The following is an 18962-nucleotide window of genomic DNA, read 5'->3' as shown; positions in this document are numbered from 1 at the left end:
CGAGATGCGCCGTACCCAACGCTTGAACTGGCAATAAGGCGGACGATAAACCACTGGACGAGAGCCATGTCTACCCTTACGCCCTACGCCAAGATGCTTGGGGTTCCAATACTATACAAGGTTAGGGTCGTTGGGTTACACAGCGGGCGATCTACGGTGATAGGCCCCACCACAATCATAGTAGTGATATGCGTACAGCCATCCCAACCTAGGAGTTACAGCCCATACTTCTGATGAGAGACATCATCGTGCTGTTCGCTTGCGTCCAATCGTGGCGCGGTCATTACCTGTTTAGGGTAGTCTTACAGGTCGCTTCGCACATCTATGCAGCAGTCATCCCGCCCCGCATCGTAACGATAAGACAATCAGACCTCATTTCCGATTGTAGAATGTCTCGGGTGAAGCCTCGCTCTTGTCAACTACCACAATATTTCCGAAGCTAAGCTATCGCTGCCGTCGTTGACTCGGCGTTCATCGTCATTCATCTCCACCGACACACACTGCTTGCATTGAGAAGAAGGCAGAGCGCCAGATCAATCGCTGGCCATTCTGTATCTTTATCCTGTCAATTATCTCACGGTCATTGAATATGGCTACCAACCTTTCATTGCTGTTGGGAGCAGCTTTTCTGCTCAGTTCGGTCTTCCTGCTGATCAAGCGGGGAAGGCGCAACATCATCATACAACGGCTTCGTAGCGGCGGACGAAGGGTATCAGGCGCAAAGACTCCTCCAAGGTCTTTTTCTCCAGAGAAGAGGGCAGCGTCCATTTCCCCGATTGATCACGCCAGCACTTTCCCACCATCACGACGAGGCGCCTTGGTTGACGCGAAGACAGAAAAGATCGAAGACCTGTCGCCAGACTGGCAGAAGAATGTCTTACCGATGGAAGCATCATATCTGGATGCTGATGACTCTACGTATCTCCCATGTGGCTTTTCTGTAAAGGAGATCAGAGCCCTCGGTGATTTCCCAGACTACGCTACACTCAGCGGCGTACCTCTACCGGACCCGTACCCAGAATTCGACATCAAAAAGGCACTGCCTCGGCCATATAGACCGTTTCGCTGGTCTTACCATCAAACCATGTGTGAGTAGTATTGATAGCTGCACCCAGTCCCATACTGATCATGGATAGCAATCACCAAGCTGCAACCTGACTGGTGGATCGAGCTCGAGAACACATACGAAGAGCGAATTAGGCAACGGCAATCTCTATTCGCAAAGCACGGCGAAGCAGTCCTCCAAGCTCTACCAGGCTCGGAGCTTGCTTGCAAAGAACTCATGGAGATGGTACTGCAATTCGTGTGCGCCAGGTACCCACATTGCTTCCACTTGTCGGCGAACAACAAGACATTTCACAATGGCATATTGAATACAGACACCGATCTCACCACCACGCCACCCTTGCACGTTCTCCTGAACAACATCCCCGAAGACTTCGCCATCATGCTACGAAACGAGAAGACAGGACTCTACGTATTTCGAGCAGGCATCATATGCAGTGCGCTAGGTTGGAACGTAGGCTCGAAGATCGGTCTCGAACTTGCCGATATACACAAACCCATTCCAGACTACAAGGAAAAGATGCAGTTCTCCATGGACAGGTACGTCACCTCCCCACTCCCCACTGTCTCATGCTAACCCCAATACCACAGATACTTCGCCAAAAAGCCGACAGACAAACCCATCCAACGCGGCTCCTGGGGCCTAGAAATCGACACACCCCTCTACATGCCCCCCGGTGACCCCCACGAGGCCGTCCGCAAGCAACAACTTCCCGCCTCTGAACTCCCTGTATCCCGCATCCACCTCCGCGTAGACTGGCAGACGTTGCGCAGACTCCCACTGTCAGGTGCCGTCGTGTTCAACTTCAAAGCGCTGTTTACCCCGATCGAGGAGTTTAGAGAGGAGAAATGTGTGCCAGGGTTATTGCTCAAGGTGCTGAATGAGGGCAAGAAGGAGTTGATGGAGTATAAGGGAACGTGGCATGTTGAGCATGTTGTCAAGCCGAAGTTGGAGGAGTGGCACAGAGAACAGGTTGAGAAGGGGTTGGTGAGTGAGGACTGGGAACCCCAGACTCTAGATGAGAGTCCTTGGTTCGAGGGTTGGGAGGGGAAGTGGAGGGAGAGGCAGGGATTTTGAGGTGATGACAGGTTGGATCAATAAGGCAATTCCATATCGCGCATGTTACTCTGATATTATTTGTATATAGCAAATACATTTCAGATCGCGCTCTCAGGTCCGCAGCCCAAGTCTCTTAGGCAGCTTACCCCGATAGACCCACGCTGCACCCGCAGCAACCGCACTCAACGTCCCGAGTACCAATGTAGTGTTGCTCACCAGCGTCTCTTCGCGCACCCTACCAATCTTCGTCTCCTGCTTCCCCGTCCCGAAAACAACTTTACTCGCACTAACACCGCCAGTAGCAGTTGCACTCGCCTCCTTCTCTCCCTCATCAGTAGTAGCCGTCGTCTCGAAATCCTCCCAATCAATCTTGGAAAGCTGCTCCTGGTACTCGACGACCGTCCCGGACCAGTTGTTGGTAATCCGCCCCTCCTTATTCTTATACCACGACATACAGTTCGGGTCGGCGAAACTGCTGTTCTTCAAAATCTGCTGAATACCTTCATTCCACTCATGTGTCCTGTCTTCTTTGGGCATGATCCCCATTCTTTGACCGCGGTTTCGCGCATCGAGGACGGCGGAAACGAGGGTGTTGAGGTAGCGAGACTGTGCTTCGATCATCAAGATGATGGAGTTGTGACCTAGGTTTGTGTTGGGGCCGTAGAAAAGACCGAAGTTGGGGAGAGAGGGAATGGTAGTGCCATAGAGGGCTGTAGCACCGGAAGACCAGATGTCTGCCAAGGGGCGCGAATTAGCTCCGGTTACTTTGATGGGGTGGAGGAATTCGACTGTACGGAAGCCGGTTGCGAGGACGATGGTGTCGTGCTCGTGGTGGGTGCCGTCTTCCAGTTCAATGCCGGTTTCTGTGATGCGACGGATTTTGTTTGTTTCAAGCGTTGTCTTGGGATTGGCTACGGCGGGGTAGTAGTCGTCAGATATGATGACCCGTTTGCAACCTGGGCTGTAGTTTGGTGTGAGTTTCTCCCACAGTGAAGGCTGGTCGGGGATTTGTGTCTTCATCATCTCCATGCAACTGCTCCGAATCACTTCTGCGAACTCGCTCTTGCTATCCGTGACGGCGTCGTGGAAGGACTCCCGGAAATCCATCATAGAACTGCGTATGCGCCATCGAACTGGAGGTAGGTAGCGCAGTACGGCACGTTTGAGAGCGCTGACGGGGCCGTCGAGACGCGGGATGACCCAGTTCGGGGATCGTTGGTAGATGGTCAGCGAAGAGGTTTGCGGTAAGATCTCTGGGATGATCTGAGCAGCCGTAGCACCTGTGTCTTTGTCAGTGTTCATTTTTCCAAATAATTGCTATTGCGCGTACCGTTGCCGATGATGCCCACACTCCTGCCTTCAAGTCTGTGACTCCAGTCCCAGCGCGCTGAATGCATGATCTTGCCCTTGAAGTTCTCTAAACCCTCGATATCGGGGTATTGTGGCTGGTTGAGCTGACCGACAGCTGAGACCAGAAAGTCGCACTCAATGCTGTAGGCGGGGTTGAACTCTGCATCTTTGCCGCCAGTCACGTTCACGTCGACCTTCCAGCGGTTGTTCGAGTCGTCCCACGTTGCGGCTTCGACAGATGTGTTGAAACGAATGTATTTGTACAGGTTGTACTTGCGGGCTACGTTGCGGAGATAATCCTGCAGCAAACGTTAGTGTTTGTAATATGAGGTAAATATGAGAGAAAGACGTACAAGTATCTCCTCTTGTCCGGGATACTCTCTGGTCCAATCTGGATTTTGCTCGAAGGAATAACTGTATAGCATACTCCAGACATCGCAACAGCACCCGGGGTACTTGTTGTCATGCCATGTGCCGCCGACACTAGAGCTCTTCTCCACGATGATGAAGTTGTGACATTGGTTTCGCTTGATGAGGTCAATCGCCATACACATTCCTCGATGATGTTAGCATGATGGAAGTTAGATCGTCATTGAAGTACTTACCAGAGATACCCGCTCCGATAATAACAACTGCAGCATCAGTGTGGTCCTTGTTTCCGACCGGAACCTGTGGCCATGGCTGCGATCCTCCCATCTCGCTGGAGGTGACTTCTCTCAAGGGTCTGTGCTAGAAGGGAGTGTTTAATGGCAGAAACGGATTGGATGTAGAAACATTTGAGAAGGGCGAGCGGACGAGTGGAGCCACGAGATAAAGCCTACCCCAAGAACCCGCCGCAGGGGCTTCTTGCCGACGATCATATGGCATGGTGTAGTACCATCATTGCCATCCAGCGAATGATCGCGTCGATAGCTACCGGGTCCGAAGTAGTTCGCGTCCCCTCCCCCTCAGTGACCACATACCCGAGCATCCTGTCCCGAGGTAGTACAATATCGGCCTGATTCACGCGTGCAGTCGTCACACTGCCCAGGGTGAGTGTGAATTCATGATACCATTACGGCCGTATAGCTTGATGCTTCTGTAAGCCTCGTTCAGCCCATGAGGGAGCATTACGGGCGTAACGCAGGGCGGGGATGAGTGGCGGTTGACAAGGATGGTACGACTGAGTGTGGGGAAAGGGCTAGCCGGCAGCTCTAACGCTTTTGGGACAGCAGCCACGCCACTGTCGAGTCGACCAGATCGACTCATTTGATTTAACGTTCAAAGCTAAGTGATGGGAGTGCAAGCCTGGCGAGTCGCGTTGGCTATTACTTTTGGATTGTTTGCCTTGACTAATTTACCACATTATTGTCACCCAGACCGCCGCCACCTTGTCTAAGAGATGTAGCGTGGCGTGGACAAAAAAAAAGGGACTTAGATTTGGTATAAGAACTAATTGGTGTATGAATTGCTCAGTCTATTCGCTTCTTTCCTCCGTAGGTTCCTGCGACCGCGATCTCCTTCTGCCGCGCCAGACGCTCGATGATCGCGTCTGGCCTGCATCTCTCTCTCTGACGCCCCTTCTACAAGACTCTTTCGTGAGGAAAGCTCTCTGCCACGTGCTTCATCATCCGACTCGAACTGGTGGGTCTGCACCACGCCCCATCGTACGTTCTTTTCTCGCTGCTTCCCTTTGTCCCCTCTTGAGTGCGGGCCGACAGAGCTCTCTGGTGACCTAGAAACTGCGCGCATTCGAGCCCATGCCTCGCTCATTTCTGTCTTGGAGACATGTAGTCTCGGGTCTCTGGGCTTAGTCTCGGTTAGGCAAGCATGATCAGCTTGGGGAATGCGCCGTCTCTGTGTATTTGGTCGACAGGAGGGCTTGTCGAGCGCCGTCGCTTGCCTGTCTTTCGAAAGGTCATATCCTGCGCCAGGGGTGTCTTCGCTTTTTGTACCGTTCTGAGGTTGTGCTTCGCGCTCCTGTCTTGATTTGGCGGAAGGTGTTCGACTGTGTTCGGTGCTTGCAGCCAAGTATCGACTTTGCTTGACTTTCTCGCTGTATTGAAGGTGCCGCGGATCGTCGTGTAGAATGTGCTTGAGTGCAAGGTACAGGAGGACAGAGTACTGAACGACGGTGGCTCCCGTACTCGTTGGGTTTCTTGGAGTTTTCGAGTTTGATGCTCCCGATGTGTGCAAATTAGAGCTCTTCATTTCTGATGGCGTGTAAAGCCCATGGACATCAATCCATCAGTGCGATGCATTATTGATTCATTGCAGTCGTGTGAGTATGCGCTGTTGACGCCATAGCTTTTGGTGACTCTGACTTCGTCAGTTGACGTGGAAGCTATAACCATCGCCAAAAGCCAACAGTCCAAGCTCGAAAGCTTGCTACAGTGAGATCACTGTTGAGATGAGTGTTACAAGTTGAGGCGTTGCCGGGACCTCCGTGAACCTTTTACAAGATTCCAAGGTTGTAATGTGTGCGATTGATGTCAACGGGAGGGGCCGCTCACTAAGGCATAGGGGCTGCGCGAGATGAATTTGGTCAGCGACTACGTATGCCGGTCAATCATGCTCTGGAGGCGTCGCAATGCCGGACTTCCAAAGTTTCGCGGCGGCTCTTTGTTTCGAACAGTCTCGATCGCTTGGATACCAGCAAGGCAAGCATGCACTCAGCAGTAATAACTTTCAACACCACTGGGATCGCCGCGCAATTTCGTCGAATCGAAAGTTTTACACCAAGACTCAGGCAATGTTGACGCGAATCGTGATTGTGTGCGTGATGAAAAGCGTGCAGCAGTAGTCGCATGCTTAGACGTCTCGCACCAGGCATCAAATGAGCCTTGCTGAAGAAATTCGTGTCCGCGCAGTGCTTACCCACTGGTAGTGAGGCCGTTGCATGGTGCCGGCCTAGGGTATTGAAGGCTCATGTACCCACCCGATGCAGTGGTTAAGTGTTGACTTATTTTGATCTCGCACCATGGTCGCACGATGCCGTCCCTAGCGACAATAACAGGTGGACCTGCGATCTGCGATCTGCGCGCCTAGCGAGTGACAAGGCCGCGAGGGTTTGTGAGAGTTGAGCGAATCTTGTGGTAGCTTGGGCGGCGAGTATTGGTAGTTTTAGCCGACGCACTTCATAGAGGGGACCCGCACACAAACCAGACGGCTGAGCAACTTGGAGCTTGGTTGAGCGTGGATGATAACGGAGCACTGAAACGCAAAACGAAATGCTTGGATGACGCATGCCATGACGATGAGGGGGCTCACGCAGAAGGAATGGAGGGATGAAGCGACCGTTTAGAGGCCTGTCCTGAAGCCAGTGCGCTACGGCAACACAGCAATAGCCCGTCGGGTTATTCCCAGGATATTCTCACGGAAGTTTCCAGCCAGGGTCGGCAGACAGAAGTTTCTTCTCGCCGGCGGAAGCTTCTCTCTCCCCTGCTATTAAAGGTTGGACAGTATTGCAGCGGTGGACATGGCAGCAGTGGTGGGTGAATGGCGAATGTTTTACGATGTGAAACTCGCCCCCGCATGTCCAACCGTCGTTCGCTGGGCCAGGAAAATGTCAGCAAAGGACGCAGCGCGATTGGCGTGCTGAGTGCAGGCCAGGGCGCAAAAGGAGCATCTTCGTGTTTAATGGAGTGCGGTCGTGTGTATGGAGATCTGGAATGCGGTCGCCGGATCGAGCTCATGTCCGCGGCCCTTCTTGGCTGCTATTCGTGGGGCCGCAGCGCCGCTAAGTTTCGATAGTCTGGTTCTGCTGGGAAGGGGCACACGATCGCTCCTTCCGCCGATGTCCAGGGCTGGCTGGAGGGACTGCGAGGGCAGGTCATGGCGGGCTGTGGCTGTTGGGCGTCTTCAGGAGGCGCGTGCGGGTGGGCGACAGAGGGTTTGATTGACGAGTGGCAGATTTGGCCGCTGTCGAGGCTTCAGGCGCCCACTCGGCTGATTGGCTGCTTTATCATTCTACGAGGCATCGAGACTCCAGGCTGGTGGTCGGCTGCGTCCTGTCTAATGCTAGCTGCCACTCTGAAACTCCAACACCTCCTGGTCGGGCCGGCGCACACCACGACGCGCAGTATACCTATCGTCCTGTCCCGTACTTCCTGGGAGTTCTTCCCTCCTGGCCCCGCTGCACTGCACTATTCGATGCAGGCCAACCCACGGCGCATCACCACGATTCTTCCGTCATATCCTCCCAGGTCCCCCATGCTTGCAGTAGTCGCCAGTAGCTTTGCCTAGCCATTCCTAGCCGACCATACTCTACCGGCTTCCCGCGCGCGCACCCATTTCCTCGTCGCGCACTTGCAGCACATATACACGTTCTGCAGCCGCACTCTACTCGAAATACTGCCTTCGGCCTAATATAGCATACTCTAATCAATCATGAAGCAACGCAAGTTTTCCTTCAATCTGGCGCCAGTCGTACGTTCCATCCCCAGTCCTTTGTCTGCAGTCGCATCCCAACAGTAACTCACCGCCAATGTAGAAGATTGCCTCCAAGCCAGACCTCTCCGACAAGCCCGCGCCGGACCCGACTCCCTCTTCGTCACACAAGAGACATACCTCCAAAGACAGCATATGCGACCAATCGCCCTACATCAACCGCCGCGTCCTCGACGAACATACCGATCTGGAACTGCGCCTAGCATGTCGCGAAATCCTGCAGAACTTCAAGCCGTCCGACCATGGCATGGAGAACACCGACCCCAAGCTCGACTTTGGTGGCCTCGGCCGACGGAAGGAGACTAAACCACAGGCCACTGAGGTCGCTGTCCGCATGCCCACTGGCGCGCCTCCAGAGCTGGCAGCGACCTCGACGTCATTCATGATGCGTAAACCCAGCACCAAGACGCGATCACGCACGAAGGCGGACCAGGAGATTAGAGCAAGGACCTACGGAGACATGCCTGCACGCGCGAATAGCAGTCGCAAGCGAGCTGACTTCGGATGGCTTGACGAACGGGACGCAGAGAGGGAGGAGAAGCTGAGGTCATACGGCAAGACTTCTATGGACGTACCGCGATCGAACGTCTTCCACAATGACTCGGACGAAGACGTGACCCTTCCCGTAGCAGTCACATCTACACTCGCCAACGCCAAGATGTCGTCGTCAGTGCCCACCTCAGCATCTTTACCCTACAGCAGGAGCATGAACCGCCTATCCCACCAATCTGATAACCCAGCAGCAGTTGCAGACGCACAAGCCGCAGAATGGATGCGTCGAGAGCTGGAGAAGAAGCGGCAGCAAGAAGCATCAGAGGGCCACCGTGGCCGCTCATCGACTTCAGTCCGACCACCCAGTCGTGCTGCCAGTGTCAAGGAAAGCGTTAAAGAATACATCTTCCCAGGCTCTCGCAGTCGGGCTCTGAGCCGTGCGCAGTCCAAAGAGTCTCTTCGTCCAGCAGCCGACAACGACGACCAGGGTCTCTCACGCAGTGGCTCGAATTCAGGATGGCGTAGCTGGGGCATACCCCGCCGCTTGAGTTCAAGAAGCAACAGCAGACCAGGAACCTCGAAAGGAAAACCGGAGGAAGCTCAGCCCAGGAAGTCAGAGTCCAACGGCCTCAACTTGAACAGAGAGCTACCCCCACTACCAGGTCTGGACACATGGAAGGACCACCAAGAATCTCCTCAGGAGGAAATAACAGTATCGATGAAATCTCCCACATCGCCGACCGCCGCAACACACATTGCAAGCATGATGCGCTCGCAAGAACAGCACCAGGAGCGTTCTCCCGCCGCGAAGAAACACAGGAAGAGCGGATCTGATACGTTGGCCATGCAATTCAACGATTCGTTCCCTGCCCGGAAATCGTCTCGCAAACAGGAGACCAAGGCCATCCCACAGCCCACAAGGACCAATCCAGGTAGCCCAACACACCCCGGAAACACGATGACTGGCTGGTCCTCTACTAGTAATCTAGACCAGCGCCTCGAAGTAGGCTCCAGCAACCACACTCGCCAACGAAGTGGAGATAGCAACTCTGCCAGCAACCAGAGTGCCGAGGCGTCCACCTTCTCTCGTAAGATGAGTTTGGATACCACGGCCCGGAAGACCCTCTCCAACGAGCCCAAGACCCCAGGCCGGGAAGAGCAAAAGTCCAAACTGAAGAAGATCTTCAGCGGATGGATGCACAAGAAGGACAAGAAAGAGGATTGGATGCACAAGATGGAGAAGGAGGGTGTCAGGGAAGGTGTTATGGTGCAGGACGGCAGCACGAGCGCGTCACCCGTGGTGCGCTACTGATCTCCCTTCTCCGCCGTCAGGGTCTCAGTCAGGGTCGTACCTTCCGTTTTGGATGGGTCATATGCCCAATTGGGATATTTGTATACAAGTAATGACGCTCACGCGTAATGTGCAACGACGCAACGCCACTTTTCATTTCTTCTCGGGGTTTTCTTAGGGAGTTGTATATGCGGCTGCGCCGTCATCAGTATGATGCATTTTCTTTTCTTCTTGCATAATGGTATAGGATTGTGGTAATAGAATGAGATTTCTGGTGTTTTTTCACAGTCAGTACATGATTCCGATGCTTGCAGTGTCAGAATTGCATGACGTCCGCGCTCCATATTAGGCATGAAAAGAGGCCAAGTTGTCGGTTGGCGCTATACACGTGACTGCGCAATGATGTGTCGCGTCAGACTGGGTGCTCCTTCCATGACTACAATCTGGACACCTACCCGCGTTCAACAACTAAGCAAGCGTCTATCTCCAGCCTCATGTGCGCACTACATCCTACTGGCCGTCAACATGGGTATGGAAGCCGGCGTCACTTCGCGACAGCGACTGACTGCATGTCAGCAACGCCCTCAGCTTTACCTGAAGGTCCCCGCTTTTCCACATCAATTCGAGGTACACGTAGGTGAGGTGTCTGAGTGGTAGCTATGGCAACACTATACGACTGACCGCCTGCCTCATAGCAACATCACACGACTGTAGACGCAGACCGACTAGCGATTGAGTACACAACGAGCTTTCCTGTGGAGGTTCCGACGGTACCTACTCTCGATTCCGAATGCACCTACCACGATCAAGTGGCCACTGCAAACTACTTGCTTCGGGATCGGCGGCGCATCACATACACCGTCTCTGTGCAGCACCCGTTGAACTCGACGACATATTACGACCGACTCTGTGAGAGCTATGCCTCCAACATGATCGTGCAAGGAAGCTAACACCGAGCTGTGCAAGTTCTATTTTTCCCGCCGAGACGTCTATATCATTATGCCGTTCTGAACGATACATCCACAAGGATCTCCAACTCGACTCGTTCGTACACGAAGTCAGGACTCCATCTTTAGTCACAATACTTGCCGACCATGTGCAACGTCATTCACTTCTTCTTCAAATGCCAGCACCTACTACGTCTACGAAGGTCGCGCTGCAAGGGTACGAAACACAAGATGACGAGAACCAGCATTCGAGCTGCTTGTACTGCCGAATCCTTCCTCACTATATATTTTCAGACCGACTGCAGTCCGTGCGAGCACAAATTGTGGGAGAGCGAGTGGGAGTCAAAGCTAGGGCGGGCGAGAGCATTCTTAATCAAATTAATCGAGAAGCGGATGTATGGAGTGGAGGACATCACTACTCTAGTCAAGGAGCTTGAAGAGCAGTACTATGTAGCTTCGTGGGATGCACGTAACATGCAGATACCCTCACACGCTTTTAAGAAAAGCGTGGCGCGGGTAAGCATTACATATCATCAGACGGCTCGCTCGCCCCTGGCCCAGGAAGTGCGACCAGAAGACGTTGTCGATCCTAAGAAGCATTTGAAAGACTGGACGGAAATGGATGAGAATGACTATGATGGCGACTACATTGCGAGCACCGACCCAATCCATCCAGTCAATACCGATTACTCACATCCTCTCGACGATGATGACGGAAGCTGGATACTCAATCACTTCTCGCCAGAAGAAATGGAATCTGCGGCCGGAGATCTAGACTTCGACCAGAACGGATGGAGTTGGGACAACAACGATAACGTCAACGACAGCGACAATGAGAAGGGCGGAGCGCCTATGATTGCTGGATCTCAAGAAGAGAACACTACGTCACAGATCGGCGACAACGATCTCATCGCATGGGGGCCGGAAGCCTCGGCATCCTCCAAGCTTTCGAAAATCAGCATGGATGGTCTCAGTATGGAACAAAAACATGCAGAGGAGCAGAGAAAAATCATGATCGACGCATTCTGGGTTGTCGTTAATGAGTCCAAGGAGCCACAAAGACAATCAGACTCCAGGATAGACGATCTGAACGTGATCCTTCGCAGCCTCAACATATCTCACGACACGCCAGCCCCCTCGACCCCTTGTACGCCGACCACGTCACCTCACATGTGGGTAGATGGTTCCTCAGACGCCCATACTCCACCATCAACGCCTATTCGGCCAACAACACCACCAAGTCCCAACTCAACACGCACAGCTTACAACAAACAACGCAAGTTTCTCAAGAAGCGGCTCCAAGAAGATGCTAACAAACACAAGTACTACAGTGACTCGCTCCTTGTTTCGCGGTGGGAGGCGAGGGCGTTCGAAGGACCAGAGGGGAGGTTTATTGCTGAACCCCAGATGGTGAGGGCAGGTGGTGGTGGAGGAGGAGGAGGCAACGGGTGGTTTCAATAAGAGTTTGTAGAGGTCGTCAAGGGCCGATGCATTGGGAGTTGAAGGCGTTCACAAATCAGCACATGGTAGACCATGTTTTATTGGCACCTCATACTGAACAGATCTGCAGCCTACATCAGGACAAAACAAGCAGATCAGAAACCTCTAGCGTCAATGTAGGCTTCAGGGTGTCAGAATTTCCCTTGATCAAGGCGCCACAAAGCTCTGGATATCGGTGTGAATGGATGTACCTTTCTTCATTACTCATATACCGGCAGGTCCATTACGCACTGCCATTCATAGCCATGTCTATCCAATCCCACTCATGCGCCGAACGCTATGCATAAATCTCATCGCTGAGCTAAACGCATCAGATCACGTAAAGCGTGTAAAACAGCCCCCAGCATGTGCAAGGTCGCCAGACCCAATCTGCGTACGATCCGATACATCCCCCATCCTGTCCAGTAACATAGCCCCAGTATAATTAGTGGGAACATGATCGGGCTCACTATAAACAAGAGCAGATAAGCTGGCCCCATGCTGAGAATCGCGAACACGGCATGATACCATTGGTTGACGAAGTCCCAGTCAAATTCGTCGGGAATATCGTCTGGATCGAACAGTGCATGGGGATGACGGCCGTCAGTCATCGCGCATACGCTCCGTCGCCTTGCCGATCTAGAGCACCATCAGCAGCGTAAATAACCTAGAAGTCTGGATTAGCTCAGGATATTCGTTTCTAGACTAATACGGACTCCAACGTACCCGTTCATTCATGCTGGTGGATCGACAGGGATCACCACCTGTCGCCACCAGAATCTCCGCTCATGACAGTGTTGAAGAAGTTGGCGTCGCCGCCGTAGTTGCCACCTCCGCCATACCCGCCCATGCGGTTCTTGCCCTGGGTCTTGGCATGTTCGACGATGGAGCTCTTCCGGCCGAGATCCTTCGCTAGAGAGACGGAGTTTGTAATGGATGATAGCAGGTTGACTAGTTGCACATCCGATGCTTCTTGCTGGGACTCGAGCGAGAAAGCGGCTGAGTCTGGCGGACCGAGGATATTCAGGCGGGCGAGCATGGCGGATACACTGCGGAGAATGGAGTGGTCTAGAGGTAGGGGATGTTGCGCGTCTGGCGCGGCGTTGACTGGTAGGGACGGGTCGGAAAGGTACGATGCTGGGAGCGAGTCGATGTATGCGCGCAGGAGCATGATTCGTCGGCTGAGCATGCGAATGGCGTTCATCTTGGCTGTAAGCGAAGAGAGAACTGGACGAAGGTTAGTATGTCTGTACCAAGTAAAGCTTTTGGCGGCTGAACCTACCTTCTTCGTCGTCTGCATTCAAGATAACCGACTCGTCGATGGGCGCATCCTTTTCTTTCTCCTTCTCCTTCTCCTTTTGCTTTCCTCGTGTATTCCGCTTCCCAGTAACCTCATCGGTTCTTGAGGGCTCTGGCGCTGCACCGGCCACATTTGCTGTGCCTTCCACTGCAGTAGCGTTGCCACCACCCCGCGCGACGAAATCGACAGAGATCATTTCCGCTTCGCCAGTCTCAATCGAGTAGACTAGCTCTCTGAACTTGGTTGACTTCGCCTGTACAGCCCCGTCGATATCCATAGCCTTATCATTCGGATCGCTCGTTGTGTTGACGGACAAGGACTCGTAGACGGTGAGAGGCAGCTTTCCGGCAGCGGTTTCTTTGGAGAAAGCATTTTCTGGGTGGAAGAGTACGAGTAGCGGAGACTCGGTGTAGACTTCGGATATGCGCGAATGGATAGGCAGGATGTGGGGTTCTGGACCGGAGGCGGGACCGAGGGTAAACCAGCCTACAATGTCTAATTGTGGCTCCTTGTGTACGTCCTTGACTACACTCCGGTTAGCTTCATTCAGATGTCGAGATATAAGGTATAGACGGGAACTTACAGTCTTCGATACGCTTGCTGAACCACTCGTCGTCTAGTACTGTCTCTCCGTCTTGGTTTGGCAGGAGCTTTGCTTGGAAAGCAAGCTCCATCGTGATATTCTGACCATCTTGCGCGCCTAGTATAGCTCCGACTACTGGTCCTGTCTGCTGTCGTAATGTGTGCCGTGTTACGCAGTCTGTTATTGTGAGGAGTACCAGCGGGTGAAGTTGTACTGTTGGACTTGCGTCAGAGGCGCGGGTGGTCGAAACGAGTGGATTTCCTGATGATTCGGCCATGTTTGCTGCAGTGTAGTTCGGTGTCGCGTCCGGGAGATTCACGATGGTCGAGATCGTGGTAGGAGGTCGGAGTGGTAGTCGAGCAGCAAGGCAATTGCAATGATATGGTCTTGGTGGGGAGCTTGCTTAGGCTGCAGCTGCCACAATTCGTGGGGTTGTGCCAAGGCGCTACCCGTTCGGCGCTAGTGTCAACGCGACTGCAGCGCGACGCGCTTTCCTTGGGAATGATTCATCATCCTCCAGGTTTCACTACACTCCTCTTTCTCAGACTTCAGAATCAAGGATCACGAACCGGAGCGAGTATTTATCATCGGAGTACGATTATGGCATTATCATTCATGGTCGGACCTAGCCTCCAGATCTTTGCGTCAATCGCCAAATACACCCCATAACTCCAAATCCAACCCAACCCAAAAGCGAATGGTATCTTAGTCTTGCTCCAGACTTTCAAAACGCCTGACCGCGGTCGCCGCCCTTCGGACGATCTCTCTATGTCGTTTCTATCATGTCTTTATGAATGCCACACAATTCAAAGTACATATTAGTGGTTTCCTGGGCCGTTCGCTTCTTTACATCTCGACGAGGACTTTCAGAACAAGCTTGCCGTCTTTGTCGACAGTCTTGCCCGCGAGCTCGAAAGCTTCCTTTGTCGACGTCAATCCATGGAACCTGTGAGTGATCATGTTGTCAAGACTCGGAAGTACACCGGCAGACAAGATCTTGATACCAGTGGGGTAGGTGTTGGCGTAGCGGAAGATGCCAATGATGTCGACCTCTTTCAGATGAGATGCTGACATGGGTAGTGTCTGAACTGGCGTACCCATTCCGACCATGATGAGCTTGCCGCCCGGCCTTGTCGCCTATGAGAAATTAGGACCAGATTTGCGATTCTTTCCCAAAGAGACTTACATATAGTCCAGCTTGCATGCAGATTTCCTTTCCGGTACAGTCAAAGGTGACATCAGCACCTTCAAAGTCTGGTTCGTTCTGGGATGCAATTTGCATAACATCGGCAGCCAACTCCTTGGCTACGGCGAACTTCTCAGCGGTCTCGTTACCATGCTTTTGTGGGGTCACGATGTAGCCCTTGTGGGCGAAGCCGTTCGCCAAGGCGTAGTTGATTCGCCCATAGTCGATGTCTGCGATGACAACGGTTGTGGCGCCAGACACCTTGGCCATCGCAGCTGTCAGAAGGCCGACTGTGCCTGCGCCAAAAACAATGGCCGTGTCACCCTGCTCGATCTGGGCTCTTCTTGTTGCATGGATCGCAACAGAAAGAGGCTCCAGAAGCGCAGCCGATTCCATGGAGACATGCGAAGGTAGTCTGATTTAAGTTGTCAGCTAAGTTCGGCTTCGGGTCGATCATGCACGACATACTTGTGGCACCATTTCGCGGGATGGTTGATGCGTTCCTGAAGCGTCCCCTGGAAGTGAGGCACAGATTTGGCGCTACTCCGAAACCTCATCTTCGGGCAGAGATTGTAGCGTCCCCGTTGGCATGACCTGCAGTTGTCGCACGGCACACCTACCTCCAGAGCAACACGATCGCCAATCTGGTAGCCGGTAACGCTCTCGCCGATGGCGACCACAACCCCAGCAGACTCATGGCCTAGTGACAACGGCTCGCAAGCCTGCAGATCACCGTTGCAGAACTTGCTGTAGTAGGAACAATCGCTTCCGCACAGTCCAGTGGCCTTGATAGCGATCTGTAGTTCATTGGCGGCGGGATCCGTAATGGTACGAGTTTCCTAATTGGATTCGTTAGCTTCACGTTTAGATGCTCAATATACACCAAAACCCCCACGAGTAGTGGGTAGACGTGGGATGTGTAACGAAATTGGAAGGCATACGAGCCGCAAATCCCTTGGCCCATGTAAGACCGAAGCTACGACAGTCGAGGACTTGGAGTAGTGCCTCGTTGGGATTGGATAGATATCTGCGAGAGCTGAGGGAGCCATTACGAGAAAATTTTGGTAGTATGGGGGATGGTGGCAATGGAGCGGGAAGAAGTGAGGAAGAGATAGCTAACAGAAGCCCACCCCACGGGAGCGTGGAGGCTGATATAGTTGTTGAGAAGGCCCATTTCGATCAACGGTGGCCTGGCACAAGCTGGGCTTGCCTCAGGTTGGTGCATCGGCGAGATAATGGCATCGCATGAGGGAAGATTCAAAGGTTCCACGTCATTTGCTAGGCGTATCAAACTGGCGGGACGAGCATGGATAGGGATGCGCGACCAGAGCTACTTGGTACGGTAGGCCTCGCGTAGTCTTTTCTTTATCCCGTTACTCTGTGTGTATATATGAGGCTAGATCTTCTTGTGGGTACACGACCGGGAGCTCTTGTTATTCGCCCAGCGAGCTAGTATTTGGGGACTCAAGCATTGTTAGACTCGTTTTGCCGGATCAACACCGTATAGCTCCGGGACGTGCACACGCAAGATGCGATATAGGAGCAATGTCATAATGCAGTGTGTATCTTGAACACGTCTTGTCTTGTGTAGTGACCGTCTATCAGAAACCCGCCGGCGTTGTGAAACAGCGATAAGGCACACTGCACGGCTGTGGAGCCCGCTGCCAAAGGTTGTGTTGGGATTTACGGCAGCGAACCTGTCGGTTGTAGTGGCCCTGCAGAACCACAGATCCCTGAGCAGGACGCGCGAAACATCAGCCTGATATGCAGGCTGTCCTGTCTCGGCGTTAGCATGTCGTTACCGCTAAGCCAAAGCTCAAACCATAAGTCGTCCTCTGCCCCCGGTGCATCATCAATCTTGGATTCTTAGGGCCTGCATACCGACGGGAAAATTCGACCGCTGACTGGCTAGCGTATCTGGCTGATATTCCAGAAGACTTCCCGAAGTCACTTTTGCAATATAAAATCCCGGATATATTGCCCATGTGCAAACGGCTCACGCCCAACGGTGCGCCTCCAGCCTGGACTACTCTGGGGAGCATGGAATCAGTCCCGTAGTGCGGCCCCTTAGCGGGATCCTCCTGGGGCAACTGTGGTGTGTGTGGTAGCAGACCCGTTGGCTGAATGTCGGTTGGAGGGTGGGCATGGGTCATGGTTTGGCTACCGAGCAGCCCATTGACGAAATTCGTCCTACGCGCGACCGAAGTGCCGGGACAAGAAAGTACAAGGGCCTCTTATCGGAGCGACCTCAACGCCAACTGCACGAACGACTGGCCCAAGGGATAGCTAATAGTCAACAGCTGCACCTTTGACCGAGGTGTGGCCACCAAGAAGCCATGGAAATTGACATGTGCCAGCATCTGCATGACAATGGCGAAGAAGCACCGGTAGCGCGCTGCAATGCCGTCCCAGATCTACCATCTCGACCGAGAAATGAGGTCGAGTGTCGGTCGTGAAGGATTCGGAGGAACAACGGTGATCGCGGGTACATGGCAGGCCCAGCACTTGACAGGGAAGCGGCCACGAGCAAGATGAGATGTCGTTACTAAGCCGACCCGCAACAAGCGTTTACGTATCTCTCCGACCGCCCGACCTGCTCTCCCATTCGACAACCACTGTCGTCTGGCACGCTGCCGAGCAGACTGCAGCAGCGGGACGGCAAAACAAACGTTGACGGCCACTCGATCTCTGTTCCATCAAACGTTGCACGGCAGAGCACCATGGTGGATCCGAGCATGCCCAGCAGTGTTGAGATTAACTTCTTTGCACACCAGGATGCGCCCAGGACTCGACTAACGAGTATACCTAATGTACCTATCCAGCCAGTGCGCTCCCAGCTCCGGCGCGACGAGCTACGAGATGCAATAGAATAATGGCCTTACTGATAAGCAAGGTACTTCTCGTTCGCACTGCGCATGCGTCTACCTCAACGCCCCAGGTATATTCAACGCTACTATAGACCCTGTCCGTGAACGTAAAAGAACACCGGGATGTCGCTCCACCAAGCGACCGACTCCACGACCCTCATGCATGGCCCTCTGAAAGCAGTAGGCGGTGAGCGAAGACCATCATACCCAGTTTGAGAGTTTCCTGTAACCCTTTGTCAACCTGAGCACGTTTTCGCGATCTACGTCGAATATATCTCAAGCGCTTGCACGACGGTGCCGCGGCGGTGAGCAATTTCACCTTACTCGCTTCCCTTCAAAGCTGCCTACGCCACAGTATCCAACCACCATGACCCCGGGCTTAAGGATACGTATTCCTCAGACAGGCGGTCTGTCGGATGTAGAGGTACCGTTTCCCCTATCGCACCACCCCGCCCACAACAGGCTGCGGAGTGTGCGGAAGCCCCTCTCCGTATCGACATCGTGTCGCAAAAAAAGCATTGCATGTCGCAACCTACTCAAGACCACGAGGTTGCCACAATGCACAACGCCGCTTCCTGACTGGCTACATTACGCAGTGGGTACCAGAACTCCGGATTGCGCACGGACGGAGGGGACCTGCATCCGCCATAATCTCCAAACAGTTTACCTGGAAAATCTCGAGCATTCTGTCACCAAAGTACCCTCTTGCCCATGAAGTTCGCGTGGAAGAATGTCATAAAGCGCTAATCCGCAGACTTGAGTCAAGGCGGGACAAGAATCCAGAGGAACAACCCGGTGCCAAAATTCCAAGGCGGCGTATCTACTACTACTTTTGCCGGTACTTTTATGGTTAGAACCTCCGGAGATACCGAGATACCACCACACATCTCACGCTTCACTTTTGAGCTACAGGT

The 18962-nt window shown here is 53.2% G+C and overlaps 6 protein-coding genes across 6 annotated transcripts; 3 read left to right on the top strand and 3 right to left on the bottom strand.

The window, feature by feature from the left end:
* Positions 1 to 589: 589 nt before the first annotated feature.
* J4E78_008014 (uncharacterized protein) lies at positions 590 to 2143 on the top strand (the record flags this gene model as incomplete). Its single annotated transcript, XM_049368617.1, has 3 exons — positions 590 to 1088; positions 1137 to 1605; positions 1657 to 2143. The coding sequence occupies 3 exons, from the start codon at positions 590 to 592 to the stop codon at positions 2141 to 2143; spliced, it is 1455 nt and encodes a 484-aa protein (XP_049219582.1).
* Positions 2144 to 2236: 93 nt separating this feature from the next.
* Positions 2237 to 4171, bottom strand: J4E78_008013 (uncharacterized protein; the record flags this gene model as incomplete). The annotated part of the gene is made up of 4 exons (XM_049368616.1): positions 2237 to 3405; positions 3456 to 3774; positions 3829 to 4031; positions 4081 to 4171. 4 exons carry the CDS (start codon positions 4169 to 4171, stop codon positions 2237 to 2239), a joined length of 1782 nt encoding a protein of 593 aa, XP_049219581.1.
* A 3672-nt stretch (positions 4172 to 7843) lies between these two features.
* J4E78_008012 (uncharacterized protein) lies at positions 7844 to 9707 on the top strand (the record flags this gene model as incomplete). Its single annotated transcript, XM_049368615.1, has 2 exons — positions 7844 to 7882; positions 7947 to 9707. The coding sequence occupies 2 exons, from the start codon at positions 7844 to 7846 to the stop codon at positions 9705 to 9707; spliced, it is 1800 nt and encodes a 599-aa protein (XP_049219580.1).
* Positions 9708 to 10211: 504 nt separating this feature from the next.
* J4E78_008011 (uncharacterized protein) lies at positions 10212 to 12094 on the top strand (the record flags this gene model as incomplete). Its single annotated transcript, XM_049368614.1, has 5 exons — positions 10212 to 10215; positions 10401 to 10621; positions 10928 to 11149; positions 11171 to 11780; positions 11895 to 12094. 5 exons carry the CDS (start codon positions 10212 to 10214, stop codon positions 12092 to 12094), a joined length of 1257 nt encoding a protein of 418 aa, XP_049219579.1.
* A 775-nt stretch (positions 12095 to 12869) lies between these two features.
* On the bottom strand, positions 12870 to 14272 carry J4E78_008010 (uncharacterized protein; the record flags this gene model as incomplete). Its single annotated transcript, XM_049368613.1, has 3 exons — positions 12870 to 13339; positions 13395 to 13937; positions 13996 to 14272. 3 exons carry the CDS (start codon positions 14270 to 14272, stop codon positions 12870 to 12872), a joined length of 1290 nt encoding a protein of 429 aa, XP_049219578.1.
* A 569-nt stretch (positions 14273 to 14841) lies between these two features.
* Positions 14842 to 15647, bottom strand: J4E78_008009 (uncharacterized protein; the record flags this gene model as incomplete). The annotated part of the gene is made up of 3 exons (XM_049368612.1): positions 14842 to 15132; positions 15182 to 15596; positions 15643 to 15647. 3 exons carry the CDS (start codon positions 15645 to 15647, stop codon positions 14842 to 14844), a joined length of 711 nt encoding a protein of 236 aa, XP_049219577.1.
* Positions 15648 to 18962: the final 3315 nt, after the last annotated feature.

The sequence above is a fragment of the Alternaria triticimaculans genome, assembly GCF_023758025.1.
Source record: "Alternaria triticimaculans strain BMP 0046 chromosome Unknown scaffold_13, whole genome shotgun sequence".
Classification (NCBI taxonomy): Eukaryota; Fungi; Ascomycota; class Dothideomycetes; order Pleosporales; family Pleosporaceae; genus Alternaria; species Alternaria triticimaculans.
This window is presented reverse-complemented; position numbering and strand designations above follow the sequence as displayed.